This window comes from Quercus robur, chromosome 5 (assembly GCF_932294415.1).
Source record: "Quercus robur chromosome 5, dhQueRobu3.1, whole genome shotgun sequence".
NCBI lineage: Eukaryota > Viridiplantae > Streptophyta > Magnoliopsida > Fagales > Fagaceae > Quercus > Quercus robur.
The window spans coordinates 14,387,150-14,408,993 of record NC_065538.1 but is presented as its reverse complement, the minus strand read 5'-3'; the positions used below and the strand labels follow the sequence as shown (position 1 = coordinate 14,408,993).

At 32.2% G+C, this 21,844-nt stretch overlaps 1 protein-coding gene across 1 annotated transcript; it reads left to right on the top strand.

The window, feature by feature from the left end:
- Nucleotides 1-19,713: 19,713 nt before the first annotated feature.
- Nucleotides 19,714-21,844, top strand: LOC126727849 (uncharacterized). The gene is made up of 3 exons (XM_050433759.1): nt 19,714-20,331; nt 20,834-20,979; nt 21,052-21,844. The coding sequence occupies exons 1-3, from the start codon at nt 19,714-19,716 to the stop codon at nt 21,842-21,844; spliced, it is 1,557 nt and encodes a 518-aa protein (XP_050289716.1).

Sequence of the window (21,844 nt, the reverse complement as noted above, 5' to 3'; positions counted from 1 at the left end):
ACCCAAGCAACAACTTCTGTATGGAATAAAATTTCACGGCACTCCCAAGTACATGGTTGCTCTAACTTACAACCATTTGTTGATTTTGCAACAAATATTGTTCTAGGCAAAGTATACCACGAATTCTTTTCAGTGTTCGAAGGCCAACTCTATCCAATTAACAACCAATGAAGCCAACTTGAAGTCAACAAGTGTCATGTGAAGTTCAAATTTCTGCATCTTCAAATTATGCTATTGAAATCTATCTTAAAAGATGTATCCACACTATTCACGGATGTATCCGGCATGATATAACCTTTACCAAGAGCTTGATCAAAATCCAAAATTGGAAACGAAGACCATACACAATTCCATTTCTTGGACAAAAGACAAATCTTAGTTGCCTCTTTTTGGGTAGGAAGGACAAGATGTGATGCAAGATAAATTCAGGCAAATCCGATGTTCGATCTACAGCATCAATCTTTGATCCATCATGTGTCTCTCTAGGCTCACAATTTTTTAACAAATGTTTTTGTTAAGTAGTGTCTAAGTTCGAGTTTCTAGGAAGGAGATTAACATATATATATATATATATATATATACACTAAATTATACCAACAAAATTTATTACAACTATTTCAAAATATAGAGATTTTTTTAAAAACTAAAATTGACAAAATCTAATTAAGATTGATTATGTTTAGCAAAACTTAAATACAAAAACACAATTAATAATTTGAAATAAAAATTTATAATATAGAGAGTTATATAAATATTATTTGGTTGATATTTAAAAATACTACCAAATAAAAAATATTATTTGGTGGGTGTCTAAGACTCTAAGCTTACCAATAAAAAAAATCAATTAAAAATTTCAAGGTGGTAAATTTTTACCCCAGAAAAAGAGCATTTTTTTTTTGGGTAAAATTTCAAGGTGTTAAAATCAATAATTATGTACTAAATTTCTTCAATCAAAAGAAATTAACAAGATTTCATGGAGCAAAATATTTGGCTCTCCCAGCCAGCTAAACAAAATTGACCGTGGGTTCTAAAAAAATTGACTAATTGTTTCTGTACATATGTTCACAATGAGATAGATCAACAATTAATCCTTCCTTTCTCAAAAATCATCACTTTTTAACAAAAATCAAATCTTCGTCCCCTAAAAGCTTCAAGGGGACAAAAATAATTTGATAGAAGCAAGGCTAGTAGCCTAGTTCATAAAAAATTTATCTTAAAAACAAAAAATTAATCTCTTTTCCTTTAAACCTTGAAAAAGACAAATAATTTTTGGGTTTTTCATAACAAATGCTTACTCTGTCCACTTCGGTCCATTTCAGCCTGCTTTGTCCACTTCGGTTCATTTCAGTCTACTTCGGTCTAATTCGATCTACTTCAGTCCAATGTGGTCCACTTGGTCCAATTAAGTTCATTTGGTCTACTTTGATAAATTCAGTCCATTTGGTCTACTTTGTTAAATTTGGTCCATTTAGTACACATTGTTTATTCAATCCAATTTGATCCATTATGTCCATCTTGGTCCATTTGAACTAATTTGGTCCATTCGGTACAATTCTCTGTATTTGCTTAAGAATGGGATAATGCAAGTTTGGGTTAAGAGTACTATCAATTATTTGAGTAATATCAGTTGTAATTATATGATATGTTTTGGTTATCATAATAATCTTCTTAAGAAAATAAGATTTTGAATAATAATTTAAATTTTAAAAAAAAATCATTGTACCAAAAGAAATTAGGAAAATATAATGCATAATAACAATAGTTAGAATAATATAAACCATTTCAAAAAAGAATAATATCAATAAAAAATAATTATAAAATTATATAAATAAAAAAATAATTATAAAATTATATATTTGTAAAAATAGAGTTATGAAAATTACATGTTAAAAGTGTTTAATTTTTAGGAAGAACAAATTATCTTTAAAAAAATTTAGAGAATAAATTATAAATTATGTTACAATTATAAAATAATTATCTAATCTCACACATTACGTGTGTTTGCAACTAATTATTATTATAATAAAGTCAAGTGAAACCATAATCTATGGTAAGTAATGAATTCCAATGTTAAGGAAGTGATTTGTTGTTAAAGTAACATCGATTAGATTTTTTTATCACATTAATATTTTAACTAAATTATTGATCATGCTTGTAAAATTCTATGTGCCCATTAAAGGTTTTATTGAAGTAGAACTTGATAACATATAGAGAGAGTTTATTTTTTAGAACCATATGTTGATAATGTATTTGTCCAACTCAAAATTTTGATAGAGATTTCAATCCTAAAATTAAATTTTTTCTTGATTTTAATAGCTAGACCCCCTTTTTTTTTTTGGTTGAGTTTCACTAATTTCTATGCGATTGGATAGATTTAGTTAAGCTTTGATTGAAATATAACCATGTGATTGGATTAATTTTAGAGCTATGTTTAAGATCATGGTTTTCCCTTTATTTTGACTAGTAATGGCCGAAAATCAAGTTTGAATTGAATGAGGTATCACTTAATTAATAAAATTACCGAAATTGCAATTCAGTTGTGAAAAAATACATAATTTTTTCTACAAAACGCATGTTAAATTTTTGGTATGATTTTCATGAAAAATTGGTACCATTTTGGAACTTTTAAAATCAAGCATGCCTTTGAAGATCACACGTTAGAATTGATTAAGAAATTTAATCGATTCACATAAATTCTATGTCTTGTTTTTATTTGGGTCAATTTGATTTGTCATATTTTGGTCCTTTATTTTTATCAAATCATACCTGTGATTTATGTGAAGATCAAGCCAACTTATTATAATTAATGGGCATGCCATTTTTTTTTTTTTTTTTTTTTGTAAATCATTATATATTGATTTAAAGTTTATATAGTTAAGTGTAGGGCAATCTAGGTTTAAGCGTAGCGCAGTCGAAGTTCACATTTTTATCCACTTCTATTCCTATCCACATATCCTAAACTCAGGCAAAATTGTTAAATACCCTTAACTTTAAGACTATGTAGCAAAATACCCATTTTTCCAAACTATTTAGCAAAATGTCCATGTTTTAGAACTTGGTTTTAGCAAAATCGAGTTTCATTGAGTATATGTTATTGTTTTTTTTTTTTTTTTAATTTTATAGTTCATTAATATTAGATTCTTAGTATTTTGCACTCATTAACTCACTTGACACAAAGATTAAAAAACTTAAATAGACACATGGCACATACTTAAGTGGATAATTATGGTGTAATCCCCACATAAATTTAAACGTGAGCAAAATTTGATTATAATTTTATATTCTAATTCAACTTTCTCTAAGTTTTACATATTAATATATATATAGATGATTTATAAATTTGAATTTTTTTTAGTTATATGATTATGTTTTTTATACTTTATTATATTGGACTTCTCGTTTTCTATACTAAATAAACTAATTTGACACAAAAATTTAAAAATTTTGATTAGATGAGACACGTGACACAAAATTAAACTCTAATTTAAATTCAATTTTTACACTAAATTAACTCACTTAACACAAAATTCTAAAATTGAAATTAAATGAAACACGTAGCGCGCAAAATTAGTTTATAATTGAATTTCAATTTGAAATTTAATTAGATTTTCCCTCTACTTTACCTACTATTATATATATTTATATATAGATTAGATTAAAATTCAAAAGTAGGTATAATGATTATGTTATGTTGCCTATAGATCTCATTCGAATGTAGACTTCATGAATATAAACTTTAATTCTTAAGGTGGCCATGTACATGGCCTTACGTTTTCAATGAGGATATTAAATCCTAAGTCTAGAATATCCTGGCTACTGCCTCTCTAATAATAATATGAGATTATGAGAAGAAAGGGACGGAGCTGTAGTTGGACGTGGGGGTGGGAATTTTTTTTAAAAAAAATGCCAGTATATATAATGTATTAAATTTAGCAATTTGTTTCAATAAATTTGTATTTTACCCCCTTAACAATATTATTTATCTTTTTAAAAGCTATAAAAAAATTGATTGAAAAGCTCAAAAATATTAGCCTAAGAGCAAACTTGAGCACAAACAACATCCAAAACAAACCCACGTAAGGCAAAAAAAAAAAAAAAAAAAAAAAAATCCTAAGCCGATTATAACAACTAGCCTAGGAGAACACCCACACACACACCTGACATTACAATTTACAACACAAAGGACACCCAAAAAATAAAAGGAAAATAGAAAATAGAAATAAGAGAAAGGATTTAAGCGGCAGCAAGACACTAAAAAAAACAAAAACAAAACAAAACCCTAACTTTCTAAGTGAGACCTGGGAGTGGGAAGGGCTGGGCAGTGGCAGCGGCAGCACAACAAGCACAGGCACGACACAATAGAGCAATAGCAGAAGCAAGAAATAGATAAACACCACACCACCGTCAGTCCACTGCCCCCAAATTTGGTATAATATCTAATCTCTCTTCTTCTTTTTTCTTATTATAGGAATATGAATATCTTATCTCTCTCTCATGCCTGAATCTCTAGTGCAAAAAATTGCTAAATTTTTTTTGGTTGATAATCTTTGTGAAAGAGAAACAGAAAACAGAGGCAGAGAGATGAGAGAACTCTCTCCAGTCTACACTTACCGAAAATATGATAGAGAGAGGTAGAGTTCTCTCCTTTAAGTTAAAGTAATTTAAAAAAAAAAAAAAAATAGCTGTGACTAACGCATCACATCACCATGTGCTGTGCATTGCATTTGACAATGTTAAAATGTTAAATTTTGTCTGTATTCTCTTCTCTCTTTTTTTGAGCTGATTGTATATGCTGCTCGCCTGTTAAGGGTGTTTTAATTAGGCTTGTCTGACGTGTGTAATGAGTGCTTGTTAATGCATTTTAATGTATTAAAAAACGAAAATTTTGTATATTTGTTTTTCTTGATGGATTGTTAATGCTAAATGAATGTTTATTTGAATTAAAAAAAATTGTTTATACTTTTACCCACCTAACTCTAAGTCTTAGCTCCGTCAAGAAACTGCTTTAGCCTAAGAATGACTACATCAATGGCTGAGAAAGAACCATTTTCCCTGTCTCATATTCGCCATCTTTTCTTCTAAATTATTTGATTTTAACAATATTCTAGATTGGTCAGCTAACTGCTATATTAATTTGTATATGTGTGTGTGGAGGTTTGTCTTAACTAATATATTAGTATCACAACTTAGCCCCCAAACTAAAATTTCTAGCCCTCCCCCTGCATGAAAGTGCCTTAATATACTAACTCTGAATTATTAATTCCCTGCAATGATTTTATCTAGTTCAATGCACAAGCAATGAGCAACACTGAGCCATACGATGCAACCCTACTATACCACCTACTCACCATCATGCACGCTAGACCTAATATAACTGAAGAAAAAACAGTAGAAACAATCTAATATCAATCTATTATGTGACTAAATTTTTTTCATCTATCCAAGATGTTTCATAAGAAATATGGGCAAGTGCTCTGGACTTGGATTTAGTGGAAAATGATCAACTATTATGCGCTTTGGCCAAGGAAAATAGCAAACCAACTAGTAGATCATTGATCATCAAGTTCGGCGTTGTTAGTACATTTTAACAAATCCCATTAAATATTCTAACTAAAGTTACTCATTTAAGATCTCAAACTGGTATGAAAATAAATTAATTGCACATAAGAACCACAAGATTTATGTGAAACTATTTTCTCCTTTTAAGGGAAAAACTGAAAAACCATTGAACCAACAATGAAAAATTCATTATAATGAAATCGATTACAGAATCTTATCACATTTATACCTAAAACTTGAGTTCACATCAAATATAATAATATCTTCTCTCTGATAATTAATACAAACTCACTTGAGTTCTTTACTAGCTCTAGATGCTAAATCTTTTTCCAGTTGCAGCATCGGAGAAACTCTCAATAAACAAAACCCAAATTCTTAAGATGTGTATGCAGGGATGGAGCTACTCGTTGTGGCTTTGGGGGGAAAAGCACCCCCCCCCCCCCCCCAAAATATATATATATATATATTAGTATATGTGTAATACTAATTAAATTACACTTTACTCCCCTTAACAATACTATTGATCCCTTTAGAATAATTCTATAGCCAAATACCTTTCTACAAAATATTTACAAACTATTGAGGTAATAAATTCTTATTAGTTCACATCTAGATCCACCATTTGTCTCACTTTTTTACTTATCAATAACCACTCACCACATCAACTATTTGTTAAAAAAAAAAATGTAGCTCTAGGATTTTCCTCACTTTAAAAACTATAAAAAAATTTATAGATCTAAAATTAATAATCTAAAACAAAATATTCAAGCCCCAAAAAATTAGCCCAAGAACGAAAATTACAAATAGCAAAGTTAAAAAAAAAAAAAAAATTAAGCCCAATAAATCAATTTCACCCAAAATAATTTTGTCATTATCTAATAGTAGACGCACACATAAAAAAAAATATTTAAAAAAACCTTTTCAAAACTTTTTGAAGATGCACCCCCATACAATTGTAGTTTTGATGCATATTAGGCGATGCTGTCATTCCTAATATTTTTATAGGATTACTAGCATTTTTTATTGTATTAGGTGATGTTGTCAAAATTGTTTAGGATTATTAGCATGATAAGTAACTATAATAAGTAATGCTAGAGAAAAGAAATTTTACAACTTTTGAGATGGCAGTTTATTATTAGTACATCACTTTTAAATTAAGACACCTCTTCATGTAAATGATGTTCCCAATCCAATCTTAATTGAATCTCCTGATCATTTGCAAGAGTAGGCAACATATCTAACAAAGTTTTGCAATTAAGAAGCCCCTCATCTTCAATCCCAGCTATACTTGTTAGCTTTGCACCTTTTAAATGATGTCGCCAACATGTGTGATGACTAGAACAGCAGCAGTCTGGATCTTCTCTATTCAATACCTTCTCACATAGCACCTAGAGATTGAGTAATTTATAGCCAAATTAGTAAGTCCCAGCAAGAATAATTATTCTAAGACAAATTAGATATATTCATAATCATCATTGCTTTTCATAATCAGAATAATTGTATCCATAACCACATGCTGGCAAAATGTTTGTAGCAGTAGTGCTGCTTTTTAAATTCTGTTTATAGTGGTAACTGATTATACAACCGCTCTGTTTCTCCATTTAGCAATGATATAGACATTGCAATTGCACAATAGTTAATGGGGATAATTTGCAACTAACCCTTAATTATATATACAAAAGATTAGGGTTTCTATGACAAGTTATTAGGGTTTCTAATTTTTTGGATGGTTAGAGTTTAAGTCTATGTGATGTAAATCACTAAAAATGTTAGATTTTCAAAAATGTTTTGGTGAAAATTACAATTTATAATGACAGCTGAGTAATAATAATACTGGATTACATTCAAATTTAAGTTTTTAACCCAAACTTATGGTAAGATAAATGTGACAAGTTTGGACTTTGTCACAAGGTAGTGTCCCAATTTTTTGTCATACTATTATTCCCTACTCATGAAACACACTAGAAATTTCATTATAGCATGGTGGATGAAACTTGAGATTTTTAGGTTTACAGCACATCTTCAGGTCAATTGCATCCACCACTTTTGTGTTCTCGAAGGCTGTGAACCTCTTAACTTTAATTGTTCATTCAATTCCTATACCATTTTTTGTCCCTTGTGTTGAAATTATAATTTGTTGAACTTCTTTCACATATATTGTCTATTTTTCTTTTTCTTTTTTTTTTGCAATAAAAGCTTGAAAATTAGGCTGTGTTTGGTTCATGTAAAATATTTTCCAGAAAATAATTATTTTCTGGAAATGCTATTTTCGAGAAAGGAAAATATTTTGAAATGCTATTTTCGGGAAAGGAAAATATTTTCAAGTATTTGGTTGCATTATGAAAATTGTTTTAGAAAATATTTTCATGCGTTTGGTAACATTCTGAAAATGCTATTTTCTACCACCACCCACACAAAACCCACCACCACACAATAGGAAAACCACCAAAACACCACCACCCACACCACTACAACAACAACAACAAAATCAGAGATCAAAGAGAGAAAGTAAAAAATCAAAATCACACAGAGAGAGAGATCGATTCGTGGGTTCGTGGCGCGAAGGCTCTGGGTCACCGGCGAAGTCGAAGGCTCTGGGTCAAAGATCGGTTCATGGGTTCGTAGATCGGCGAAGTTGAAGGCATGATCTAGGCTCTAGGTTCACCGGTGAAGTCGAAGGCTTCTCTCTCTCTCTCTCTCTCTCTCTCTCTCTCTCTCTCTCTCTCTCTCTCTTTGCGCGTGAGTCCGGAAATTGTTTGAAGTGAAAATTTTGACTGAAACCAATTTCCAGGTCAAAGCCATTAAAACACACGGTCAACTGAAAATATTTTCCGGAAAATTTATTTTCCATGTGCAACCAAACATCCGTATTTACGGAAAAGCATTTCCGAAAATGATTTGAAACCAAAACAAACACAGCCTTATATTGATGAACTGTAAATGAAAAAAAAAAAAAAAAAAAAAAAAAAAAAAAAAAAACCTTATACAAAGAAAGGACTCTGCCCCGTAGGCAGAGACAAAAAGAAACAGCACAAATCCCAAATAAGGCAACTGGGACATTATATTCTTAAAATATGCAACAAATTGTATATTCTCTAATTTTATAACTCTAAAGAAATGAATGATCTAAAGTTTCAATAGCAAAGTTCATATGATTTTTTTTTTTTTAACTCAAATTTACATTCTAAAAATGTGTAATCAGTTATAGGAACTCTTGATTCTCAAAATAAAATTAAAAAATAATAATAATAAAAATAAAAAGCTATAGGAACTTTTTATATGGAGATCCTCTTGCAAATGATTCATCGCTTTATTGTGATCCTCTTGAAAGAAAACTCTGTACGCAAACAAGATCAGCACCCCTAATCTATAAAATAAATAATAGGGGAGATTTACTTTATTTTTATTTGTTCTTTAATATGTAATAAATTTATCAAGAAGTCTGAGTGGTTTAATTGAACCCAAGTTCATTATGACCCATGAGTAGCATTTCAAGATAATTCAACCACATCGTTTTTAAAATTCTACTCATTTAAATTTAAGAATAACATATTTCTTTAAATTCCATCATGAGAGCTCTTTTAATGCCTGGTAGACATAATCTGTGTTTGAGAAAGAGTGTTGAGCCCCATGAACTCTACTAGAAGCCTAAATGATTTTGATTATTTTTTTGGAATTTTTTTAACGGTAAATATTTTATAGATTTGTCAAAATTATTTGGTAATTGTCTAACTTGCCAGTGGAATAGGAACCAAGAAGCTAGAGGTTGTGTGTGTGTGTGTGGCAGTGTGAGAGAGAGACAGAGAGACAGAAAGCAAATAAATGAGACAAAGACCATTTGGATTTTGGACATACTATGCAAAAAAAAAAAAAAAAATTAGTGGTCACAATAAAATCTCACAATATTTTCATAACAAGTGAGTTGTCCAAACAGAATTCAGACATGATAAATGTGCCAAGTTTGACTAACATGACTTTTTCTTTTTTTCCAATTTCACCCTTTACATGTTTCTGGAAAACCTGGCTTCTCTTTACATTTATTCCAGTTCTAGCTAGTCCCATTTATTTTTGGTTGTTGGCCTATTTCTATCCATACCACAGTCTTGGAAATTTTTAATCCCTCCCACTTTTGTAATGTGATTGCTCCTGATAGTGTGATGCTTCCCAACATAAAGAACCAGTTGTCTGCATCAACTAAGTTGCATTTAAGTAAAAAAAAAAAAAAAAAAGGTATGTATCAACTAGAAATTAAATATTACTCAATTATTTATTTATCCTTTCCCCACAAATTGATGTTTGCCAAATCCCAGATATATTTTACTTTATCACCTAATTTTCTTTATGTTTTTTTTGAGAAGAATAACACCTATTTTTCAATTTCCCATTGTAATCTAAAGTACTTTATTTTTATTGGTTTATTTTACCTAATAAAATATAAGTTAAAAAATACATTTGTATTTAAAAATTTTAATTTTGGTTTTTTTTTTTTTTTAAGATTATTAATATATAGAATTTCAACTTAATGAGGTTCACTTGACGATTGCTCTTTATCAGTTGAGTTAACTGGACCATCAATGATATCATTTTTATTGCACACCAACTACTAACTGCCATCTCAATAATTGTGAATTTGTTGTTCAATTAATGAGAAACGTTATATCCACTATACTTTCACAATAATTTCTTAATGAATCTTAAAAAGTTAGTTAGATTTAATTTTTAAAAAAAATGAATTTTTTAAGTACCACGTGGGTGTTAGTGTTGCAATGGAGAAAGTAATGGCTTTCCCGCCATGTATAATTTTCTAGAATGTTTTCCTTTTTACCATTCACTTTGCCCTTCTTTCTTTTTCACCTTCTCTCTGTTGATTCTCTCTGCTAGCCATCTCTATTGGCTCTCTCTCAAGTATTTTTCGTTTGCCTTTCATAATACTGTAATTCTTACATTCTCTCTCTTTTTCTGTCTCATTTCCTCTCTCTTTTCTCTCTTTTTCTGCCTCATTTCTTTTGCTGAATCATTTTTGTTAACTTAATTCACAATTCATGTTGTATTACATATTTTATAGACTTTATAGTTGAATCATTACAACTCTTGTTATTGAAAGTATTGTTTGGCTAGTTAATTTGTTTTCTCTATCTGTTCAAAACCCATAATCAGTTTTCTTGTTACCCAAGAATCAATGAATTTGATATTATTTTTGATGTGCAACGAAAATTCGCTGAGTCATCTCCCGTCCATATGCGTCGTCCAAAGGATAGACAAGAGGTAAATCTTTGCCAACTCGTCCGTCTGTCCTTAAGGACAGACGAGCTCACTATCGTCCGTCTATCCTTGAGGACAGACGGGCTTTCTACCGTTCGTCCGTCCATTAAGGATGGACGAGCTTGCTACCATCCCCTCGTCCGTAAAGGACAAGGGAGGTTACTACGTCTCCGCCGAGTGGAAGAACGTACCGTCACCAGTCAAACCCAACCTTTGTGAAGTGCAAACTTCTACGTCAGTTACGGAAGTTACCTCCGAGCCTGTTGGATTCCTCAACTGTAGGAACGGTTACCAAACAAGTAACCGCTTCCCGCATGCTATATAAGCACACGCCAATGAAAGAGTAAGGCATTCTGTTCTTGGGAAACTGAGTTTACATTTTTTAGTCAGAGACTAACTTCACCATCGGAGGGTTCTTGGCCAGCTTCCACCGGTCTCCTCTGAGTTTTTGCTTGTTTTCTCAGGATCTAGTCGCAAGTTTATCAAAGTCTGGCATTTTCAGTCCACTGATATCCCAGGGTTCATCAATTTTCTTTTCTTTTTTTTTCATTAAACTTTCCATAACCAGTTTCTTGGTACCAAAGAAACACTGAATTTGATATTATTTTCTAGTTTTTTTTTTTTTTTTTGTTCATATAGAGGAAGATTTTATTTGTATGTTTTGAACATAATGGTTGTAATCTAATTGAATCAAGTTTAATGCACCTAATTACACTAATGAGGGCTTGGCTTAAAATCTATGTTACTTTGGTCCTAAAGATATGCATGCTTGTCTTGTCAATTTAGAATGAGATGGATACATTTCTTGGAGTGCTTTTCATTGGCCTAATTTTCACTTGGCATTTGCAAATGTGGTTTTCTATTCAAGTTGATATAACAAACCTCTGTAAGTGGAAGATTGGATATTGCCTTTATGAGAGAACCGTGTAGAAGTGTATTTTGTTTCTTTAAAAAATGTATGAAAAGGCAATGAGTATTAAGATGCTATCTCAGATTAGAATGCACCCAATTGGCATTATGTTTCTACATTTTCAAAAGCAATGTGCTTAAACAGGGAATAAATGTGTTCCTTGTGAATAGAAGCCCCTATATTTGAGAATAAGTACCTATTTTAGTTTATACAGTATTATGTTCCTATTATATGCCAGCATTGTTTTATATATGATATTTTTAGTAGTATTTATAAAATATATAAGAACAGTACCTGTGAACCCTCTTTACCATGTCAAGGTGTATCTAAATAGAAAAATATCCCAATTTATATGAAAATTGGAATACGATGTCAAACACCAAAATGGTATTTGACATGAAGTTTATTTCACAATTTAGATCAAGGTATTTTTGAATAAACTGAAAGCTGATGCTTGATAAAGTTTGATTTTTTGAAACTAACTTTAATTTTGAGCCCTTCTTGTTTCAAAGTTTTGTTTCTGTTTTGTGCTATTATATAGTTGGTTATAGCTTATAAGATCAAAGCAATCCTCACTGGAAATAAATCTTAGATATGGATATGTTATGTGTATTACATATCCAATAGTTGCTTTTATTATGTTTATTGTCTTCTATATTTGATGAGGAAACATGAATTTATTAAATTGCATTTACTGTCTCATCAGAAAAGAGTGATTGAAGTTTACTTATATCCCAATATTTTCCTATTTCATCAAATAATTCAGCAACTCCCATAAAGCCTTGTTGTTGTTCCTCCTCTCACCAACATTGCAGATGGCTATTGTTGAATACGATTGTAGTTATCCCTTGAAGTTGAGGGAATAACAAAAATTATGATTTTCAATGGGTGGAATGACAACCATGATAGGTTTTTGCTGATTCTTCACCGCCAAAACTGTGGATTTGACACAAAGCCCATAGCAATTTCTATGCATAACAGTTGCGACTATAAAGGACAAACATTTCATATAGTGAAATAAGGTATGTAGTTGCATAAAATTTAAATAAAAAAAATTGTTATATCACTTTTCATTTGTCACTAATACTAGATTTAATTTCAGTGCAGGTGCAAGTCAATAGGAATAGTATGCATCGCAAAGTTATTGCATGGTAAAGAAATGAGAAACAAACAACTGAAAGAAGGGTCATCTCTAGACATTTTGGGGGCCTAAGGCGAGAACTAAAAATTGGGTCTTTTTTATACTTAGATATTAATTAGTCAATTTGCATCTCAAAAAGCACGAAAAATAGATTTTAAATGTAATATATTATAATATAAAAATATTAAATAAACATTAATTTAATTAATATATAAGTATAAAAAATGTCTCATTTTTAGTTTTCGCCTTAGGTCCCAAAATGTCTAGGGTCGGCCTGCTTTCAGTTGTTTGTTTCTCATTTCTTTACCATGCAATAAATTTGCGATGCGTACTGTTCCTATTGGCTTGCACCTGCACTGAAATTAAATCTAGTATTAGTGACAAATGAAAAGTGATATAACAATTTTTTTTATTTAAATTTTATGCAACTACATTCCTTATTTCACTATATGAAATGTTTGTCCATTATAGTTGCAACTTTTATGCATAGAAATTACTATGGGCTTTGTGTCAAATCCACAGTTTTGGCAGTGAAGAATCAGCAAAAACCTATCATGGTTGTCATTCCACCCATTGGAAATCATAATTTTTGTTATTCCCTCAACTTTAGGGGATAACTACAAATCATATTCAACAATAGCCATCTGCAATGTTGGTGAGAGGAGGAACAACAACAAGGCTTTATGAGAGTTGCTGAATTATTTGATAAAACAGGAAAATATTGGGATATAAGTAAACTTCAATCACTCTTTTCTGATGAGACAGTAACTGCAATTTAAAAAATTCATGTTCCCTCATCAAATATAGAAGACAATGGACATAATAAAAGCAACTATTGGATATGTAATACACATAACATATCCATATCTAAGATTTATTTCCAGTGAGGATTGCTTTGATCTTATAAGCTATAACCAATTATATAATAGCACAAAACTTTGAAACAAGAAGGGGTCAAAATTAAAGTTAATTTCAAAAAATCAAACTTTATCAAGCATCAGCTTTCAGTTTATTCAAGAATACCTTGATCTAAATTGTGAAATAAACTTCATGTCAAATACCATTTTGGTGTTTGACATAGTATTCCAATTTTCATATAAATTGGGACATTTTTCTATTTAGATACATCTTGACATGGTAAAGAGGGTTCACAGGTAGTGTTCTTATATTTTTTTATAAATACTACTAAAAATATCATATATAAAACAATGTTGGCATATAATAGGGACATAATACTATATAAACTAAAATAGGTACTTTTTCTCAAATATAGGGGCTTCTATTCACAAGGAACACATTTATTCCCCGTTTAAGCACATTGCTTTTGAAAATGTAGAAACATAATGCCAATTGGGTGCATTCTAATCTAAGATAGCATCTTAATACTCATTGCCCTTTCATACATTTTTTAAAGAAATAAAATACACTTCTACATGGTTCTCTCATAAAGGCAATATCCAATCTTCCACTTACAGAGGTTTGTTATATCAACTTGAACAGAAAACCACATTTGCAAATGCCAAGTGAGAATTAGGCCAATGAAAAGCACTCCAAGAAATGTATCCATCTCATTCTAAATTGACAAGACAAGTATGCATATCTTTAGGACCAAAGTAACACAGATTTTAAGCCAAGCCCTCATTATGTAATCAGGTGCATTAAACTTGATTCAATTAGATTACAACCATTATGTTCAAAACATACAGATAAATCTTCCTCTATATGAACAAATTGTTATGAAGCCAATAATGAAAAAAAAAACTAGAAAATAATATCAAATTCAGTGTTTTTCTGGTACCAAGAAACTGCTTATGGAAAGTTTAATGAAAAAAAAAAAGAAAAGAAAATAATATCAAATTCATCGATTCTTGGGTAACAAGAAAACTGATTATGGGTTTTGAACAGATAGAGAAGAAAAATTAACTAGCCAAACAATACTTTCAATAACAAGAGTTGTAAGGATTCAACTATAAAATATGTAATACAACAAGAATTGTGAATTAAGTTAACAAAAATGATTCGGCAAAAAAAAATGAGGCAGAAAAATAGAGGAAATGAGGCAGAAAAAGAGAGAGAATGTAAGAATTACAATATTATGAAAGGCAAACAAAAAATACCTGAGAGAGAGCCACAGAGAGAATTAGCAGAGAGAATGTGAAAAGGAAAGAGTGGCAAAAAGGAAAACATTCTAGAAAATTATATATGGCGGGAAAGCCATTACTTTCTCCATTGCAACACTAATACCCATGTGGTACTTAAAAAATTCATTTTTTTAATTAAATCTTAACTAACTTTTTAAGATTCATTAAGAAAATATAGTGGATGTAACGTTTCTCATTAATTGAACAACAAATTCACAATTATTGAGATGGCAGTTTGTGATTGGTGTGCAATAAAAATGATATCATTAATGGTCCAGTTAGCTCAATTGATAAAGAGCAATCGTCAAGTGAACCTCATTAAGTTGAAATTCTATATATTAATAATCTTTAAAAAAAAAAACAAAATTAAGATTTTTAAAAACAAATGTATTTTTTAACTTATATTTTATTAGGTAAAATAAACCAATAAAAATAAAGTACTTTAGATTACAATGGGAAATTGAAAAAAGGTGATAAAGTAAGAAATTGAAAAATAGGCGATATTCTTCTCAAAAAAACGTAAAGAAAATTAGGTGATAAAGTAAAATATGTCTGGGATTTGGCAAACATCAATTTGTGGGGAAAGGATAAATAAATTATTGAGTAATATTTAATTTCTAGTTGATACATACCTTTTTTTTTTTTACTTAAATGCAACTTAGTTGATGCAGACAACTGGTTCTTTATGTTGGGAAGTATCACACTATCAGGAGCAATCACATTACAAAAGTGAGAGGGATTAAAAATTTTCAAGACTGGTATGGATAGAAATAGGCCAACAACCAAAAATAAATGGGACTAGCTAGAACTGGAATAAATGTAAAGAGAAGCCAGGTTTTCCAGAAACATGTAAAGGGTGAATTTGGACAACTCACTGAAAATATTGTGAGATTTTATTGTGACAACTAAATCTTTTTTTTTTTTCTTTTTTTCCGGATAGCATGTCCAAAATCCAAATGGTCTTTGTCTCATTTATTTGCTTTTTGTCTCTGTCTCTCTCTCTCTCTCTCTCACTGCCACACGGACACAACCTCTAGCTTCTTGGTTCCTATTCCACTGTCAAGTTAGACAATTACCAAATAATTTTGACAAATCTATAAAATATTTACCGTTAAAAAAATTCCAAAAAAAAAATCAAAATCATTTAGGCTTCTAGTAGAGTTCATGGGGCTCAACACTCTTTCTCAAACACAGATTATGTCTACCAAGCATTAAAAGAGCTCTCATGATGGATTTTAAAGAAATATGTTATTCTTAAATTTAAATGATTAGAATTTTAAAAACAATCGTAACAAAATAAAAGGAGAGCAGACTTGAGTTAGGCGGCTAAAAGTTTTTTTTTTTTTATTACTTTTTTTGTCTCAATATTTTTTTTTTGGATAAATAATCTAATTTTTAGTATTTTTTTATTCAACTATAAGTTTTAGCATTTTGTCACATATTTAAAATAAAATTATTAAAAATCTATATTTTTTAATAAACAATATAAAAATAAACTACCAAAAATAAGCAATTTTTAAATGGATTTTAATGGACGTAACAAATGGTTTAATAAGTAAAAAAAATAAAACATGTATTTTTCACTTAGTAAGTTATGCAACAAATTATTTAATGTCAAATGCATTAATTTGATTCACAGAAATAATACATCCATAAAATTTTTACAATAATTTCACAACAAAGTTATTGTATGTTTTTGTAAAATGTTTTACCAAATTTTTTAAAAGGTAAAACTTTTTATAAAAAAATTTAAGGTTAATAGAAAATATTTTACTAATTTGACTACATTTTTGCAAACATTTACTTGAAAATGAGAAAACCTTTTTCTGAAAAATATTTTAATTTAAAACAAACAGAGCATTAGTGTCAACTGTCAAATGCATGAATTTTGATTCAATCTTGAAGCAACGCTTCTTCACCTTGTTGTCTGAGTATTGTGTCACCACTTGAGCCACCAACCACCAGCATCAATCTTAAAGCAACGCTACTCTACCTTTATAAACTAATGTGACAACAAATGTTATTGATGGATTTCAACAACATCATGAATGAATATTTGAATTGTTTCTTTATAATTGATAACACATGTTGTAAGCTCAATTTAATAAAACTTGTACTACTCAACACTACATTTTTAAAAAACGTAGTGTGATCTCTTATAATCTTACATTGTAGATGTGTCATTTTTGCCATGTCACCTAAAGGAACTAAAATCATTCATGGGCTAAACTTTAAAGACCACAATGTATTTAAGTCAATCACTACCATACTAACTGAATTCCCACTAAAACCATCGAATAAAGTGGAAGTCCAATTCTTATTTCCAACTTTTCATTGTGCATTTAAGTTTCTCTACTACCCAAGAGTTCAGTGTATACTTCTGAGCACTCTTGCACTATAGAATTGATTGTCCCCTTCATCTGAAGGTGCTGTTAGGTTCCTAGGAATACCACGTGTATTGCTAGGCTTGTGGGTTTTTCTTCGGGGGTTTGGGAAACAGAATTCAAGGTAGTGTTTTGGACTCTCGAACAATCTCAATGGAGGACCTTACACAATCTTGGACACGTCTTTCCCTATCTGAAAGAGAAGGGCCAGGTTGCTGCCTCATGACAGAAGAAAGCGTTAAATCTTTCTCCATTACAGCAAACTTCCTTACTAAAAGAGCTCTCAACGTTGAAGCGATTGCTAGAACTTTTACACCACTATGGTGGGCAAGAACAAGTTTCAAAATTCAAAATATTGGAGATCATAAGATTCTTTTTTCTTTTGATGACAAGGAGGATGTAGACAGATCCTAGGCAGCAAACAGTGGAGTTTTGACAAGCACTTGGTTGTTATGCAGTGCTATGATAATGGAAAACCTCTCCAAGATATCAAGTATGATAGGACTACCTTTTGGGTACACGTCCACGGCCTCCCAATAAGGTATATGACCATCGAAGCAGCTGAAAAGATTTGTGACGTTGTGGGCAAAGTTATCAAACAATCTGATTCACAAGTTTATGATGGGGGGTAACTTTATTCGTGTGAAGGTCTCAGTTAACATTACATTACCCTTATGTCGAGGTCACCTTATCTCCCTCAACAATGATAAGCAAGTGTGGGTCTCGTTCAAATATGAAATACTGCCAAACATTTGCTATTGGTGTGGCCGTCTTACTCATGACGATCGAGACTGCGACATTTAGGTTGAAAGTGAAGGAACTCTAAGGCATGATCAGAAGGAATTTGGATCCAGCCTACATGCGCCTCCATTTGTGGTTTCGAAGAAGAAAACAATTACGGTGTCGGGATACTTTTCTACGAGGAAGATGAAGAACAAGGTCGGACATGCTTCTCAGCCAATGGAAGAGGAGCCACCGACTCAGCAGAACCAAACCGAGAAGTTTTCCGAGCCGGTGCATGAACCAATCGGTGAGCCAACTGGAGCTGAACGTTACAGGCAGGGAGAGAAGACGTAGTTATTAAGCAACGGTCAGAATGAAATGAATCCCATTAATCATGTAGGTCTGGAAATTTCGTTGCCATTAACTCCCACAATTAATGAGATATTAAGCTGTCCTAAGGACATTGATACGGTATTAAATGTGGGGAATGATGAGCCACAAAAGTCAAATGAGTCAGAAAAGGGTTCGGATACATCAGGGGTCTCAAAGCCACGTGACAATCCTAGTGTTTCAAGTCCAGGTTAGCAAAATGACTTAACATCTCACGTGATGAATAGGGTTGCACAAAAAATCGAGCAGGGGCGTGTTCTCCCCTCTTGGACTTGTAGAAACAGACCAACCACACTTACACTTAGTGAAATCCCACCCACTCAATTCACCATAGGAAGAAAAATACAACCTTTGGCTTTAGATGATTTTTTAGAATTGCCTTCCAAGCGGGTTTAGGCTTCTCATAAAGTTAATGAAGTTTCTTTTATATTGGCGAAAGCTGATCATCATCCCTGTCAGAAGCAATGAGTTCCCTAGCATGGAACTATCGTGGGCTTGGGAATTTGCATACAGGTAGAGAGCTTGTGGAAATTACAAGGGCAAAAGATCCCTCTGGTGTTTTTGGCCGAAACACTTGCAGATGATGCGAGGCTGGAAATTGTACAAAAAAGTATTGAGCATGATCATCGATGGGTGGTCCCAAGGGAAGGTCAAGGTGGTGGATTGGCTTTATTTTGGAAGTCTTCAATAAATTTGACAATAATAGGGTCTTCGAAGTATTACATTGATGCAATCATTGATAAGAATTCAGAAGATGAATGGCGATTTACGGGTTTTTATGGTGAACCAGAGACAGCAAGAAGAGGTGAAGCATGGGAACAACTCAAGTACCTCAACTCTCAAACTAATATTCCATGGTTTTGCGTTGGGGACTTTAATGAGATCACCAGACAAGATGAAAAGTTGGGTGGTGGAAAGAGGCCTCACAATCAAATGCAGCTTTTTAGGGAAGTATTAGATGAATGTGGATTTATGGATTTGGGGTATGTAGGTCCTAAATTCACTTGGGCTAGGCATTTCGAAAACGGCAACTCAATTTGAGAGAGGTTAGATAAAGGCCTAGCCATAAATAGTTGGTTTTTAAAATTTCCTAGCACGAGGGTGTACCATTTACAATGTGACTCTTCTAATCACATCCCTCTCCACATTATTTTTTCGGGTTTGGATCCTCCCAAAAGAAAGAAGTTGTTTCGATTTGAGAAAATGTGGTTGTCCAATCCTAGTTGTAGTGAGATTGTTGAAGCCGTGTGGCATAGCAGTGGTGTTACTGATTTTGATGAAAGAATTTTACAAAGAATTGAGAAGTGTGGTAGGGATTTGAGTTGGTGGAATATCTTTGGGAATGTAAGAAGGGAGTTAGAAAAATTGAGGAATTTACTCCTCAAGGCCAAGAATGAAGCTGTCCTAAGTGGTGATAATACTCGGGTTAGACAACTAAAGAAGGATATTGAAGTATTGAAGGATAGGGAGGCGACTATGTGGGCACAAAGGTCGAGATTATTATGGGTAAGGCAAGGGGACAGAAATACAAAATATTTCCATAGTTATGCCACAAAGAGGTATAGGAAAAATCTAATTGGGGGAGTTAGAGATTATGAGGGGATATGCAAAGTCCACCCGGAGGAGATAGCACCAATTTTTGTAGATTACTACAAAATACTCTTTTCTTCATCAGGACATATTGAGGTTTCAAGGGTATTGGAGTGTGTGCCAACAATGATTATGGATGAGATGAATTCCTTGTTATGCCATGCCTTTGAAGCTAGTGAAGTGAATGTGGCTTTGCAACAAATGAATCCTCTAAAAGCTCCCAGACCGAATGTATTGCCTCCCCTTTTTTACCAACACTTTTAGGGCACAGTGAACCAAGATGTCACTTCTTCCATCTTGGAGTGGCTAAACTCAGGTACTCTACCTACTTCCCTCAACCATACTTTTATCACACTTATCCCAAAGATTAATTCCCCCGAGTATGTTCACCAATACCATCCTATAAGCCTATTCAATGTGCTATATAAAATATTTTCCAAGGTTTTAGCCAACCGTTTGAAGAAAATATTACCCTCCATCATTACAGAACACCAATCCGCATTTACAAAAGATAGGCTAATTTCTGATAACATTATGGTGCCATTTGAAACTTTACATTGCTTGCAAAGATATAGGTCTGGTACCCATGGCTATATGGCCATAAAACTTTACATGAGTAAAGCCTATGACTGGGTGGAATGGCATTTTCTTGAAGGGATTATGAAGAATATGGGTTTAAATGAAGAGTGGATTAAGCTTGTTATGGTGTGTGTTAAAACAATTACATATTCAGTTTGTGAATGATGAGGCCAGTGGTTTAATCCACCCAACAAGGGGCATAAGGCAAGGAGACCCATTATCTCTATTCTTATTTTTACTATGTACGGAGAGGCTGAATGGGATGATAAAAAAGGTTGAAATTGATGGGAATATCCAAGGGTTTTCCCTTTGTAGGAGAGGCCCAAAACTAACACATTTGCTCTTTGTAGATGATTGTCTTCTTTTTTGCAGGATATCTATGGATGAGTGTCGGAAGGTGTTGGATATCTTGAATGACTATAAGGAGGCCTTAGGACACAAAATAAATATAAATAAAACTGCACTTTTCTTCAGCAAAGCCACTAATGCCGAAATAAAGAACAATATCAAAGAAGCTTGGGGAGTTTCAAAAATTATGCAATATGAGAAATATTTGGGTCTACCTTCCTTTGTTGGGAAAGGAAAAAAAGCAAGCTTCAATTACATTAAGGAAAAGGTGTGGCGAAAATTACAAGGATGGGAAGGGAAGTTATTCTCACAAGTAGGTAGGGAAGTGTTGATTAAATTAGTCATCCAAGTCATTCCAACATACACAATGGGATGTTTCAAAATTCCCTTGGGTCTATGCAATGAGATTGAAGCCATGATAAGGAAGTTTTGGTGGGGACAAAGAGATGATAGAAGAAAAATCCATTTAATAAAGTGGAAAGATTTGACGAAATCAAAAGTAGTTGGTGGTATAGGTTTTAGAGATCTTGCCATGTTCAATGTCTCATTACTAGCAAAGCAAGCTTGGTGCCTTTTGCACAACCACAATACTCTCTTCTACAAGGTTTTCAAGGCATGGTTTTTCCCAAACACAACGATCATGGAGGCTAAGGATTCAGGATGGGGCTCTTATGCATGGAGGAGTATACTTGTAGGAAGGGATGTTATCCAAAGGGGTGCTAGATGGAGGGTTGGCAATGGGAAAAAAAAATCAGAATTTGGCAAGATCACTCGCTGCCTAGAAAGCACCCTTCCCTTCTATCCGAATGCCCAATAG

Excerpts from the sequence above, each read along its gene's own strand:
- LOC126727849 (XM_050433759.1), top strand. The coding sequence starts at position 19,714 with ATGTGGTTGTCCAATCCTAGTTGTAGTGAGATTGTTGAAGCCGTGTGG. Across the intron at positions 20,332-20,833 it reads TAAAAGCTCCCAGACCGAAT|TTTGTGAATGATGAGGCCAG; the intron begins GTATTGCCTCCC and ends TTACATATTCAG. Across the intron at positions 20,980-21,051 it reads ATTGATGGGAATATCCAAGG|GATATCTATGGATGAGTGTC; the intron begins GTTTTCCCTTTG and ends TCTTTTTTGCAG.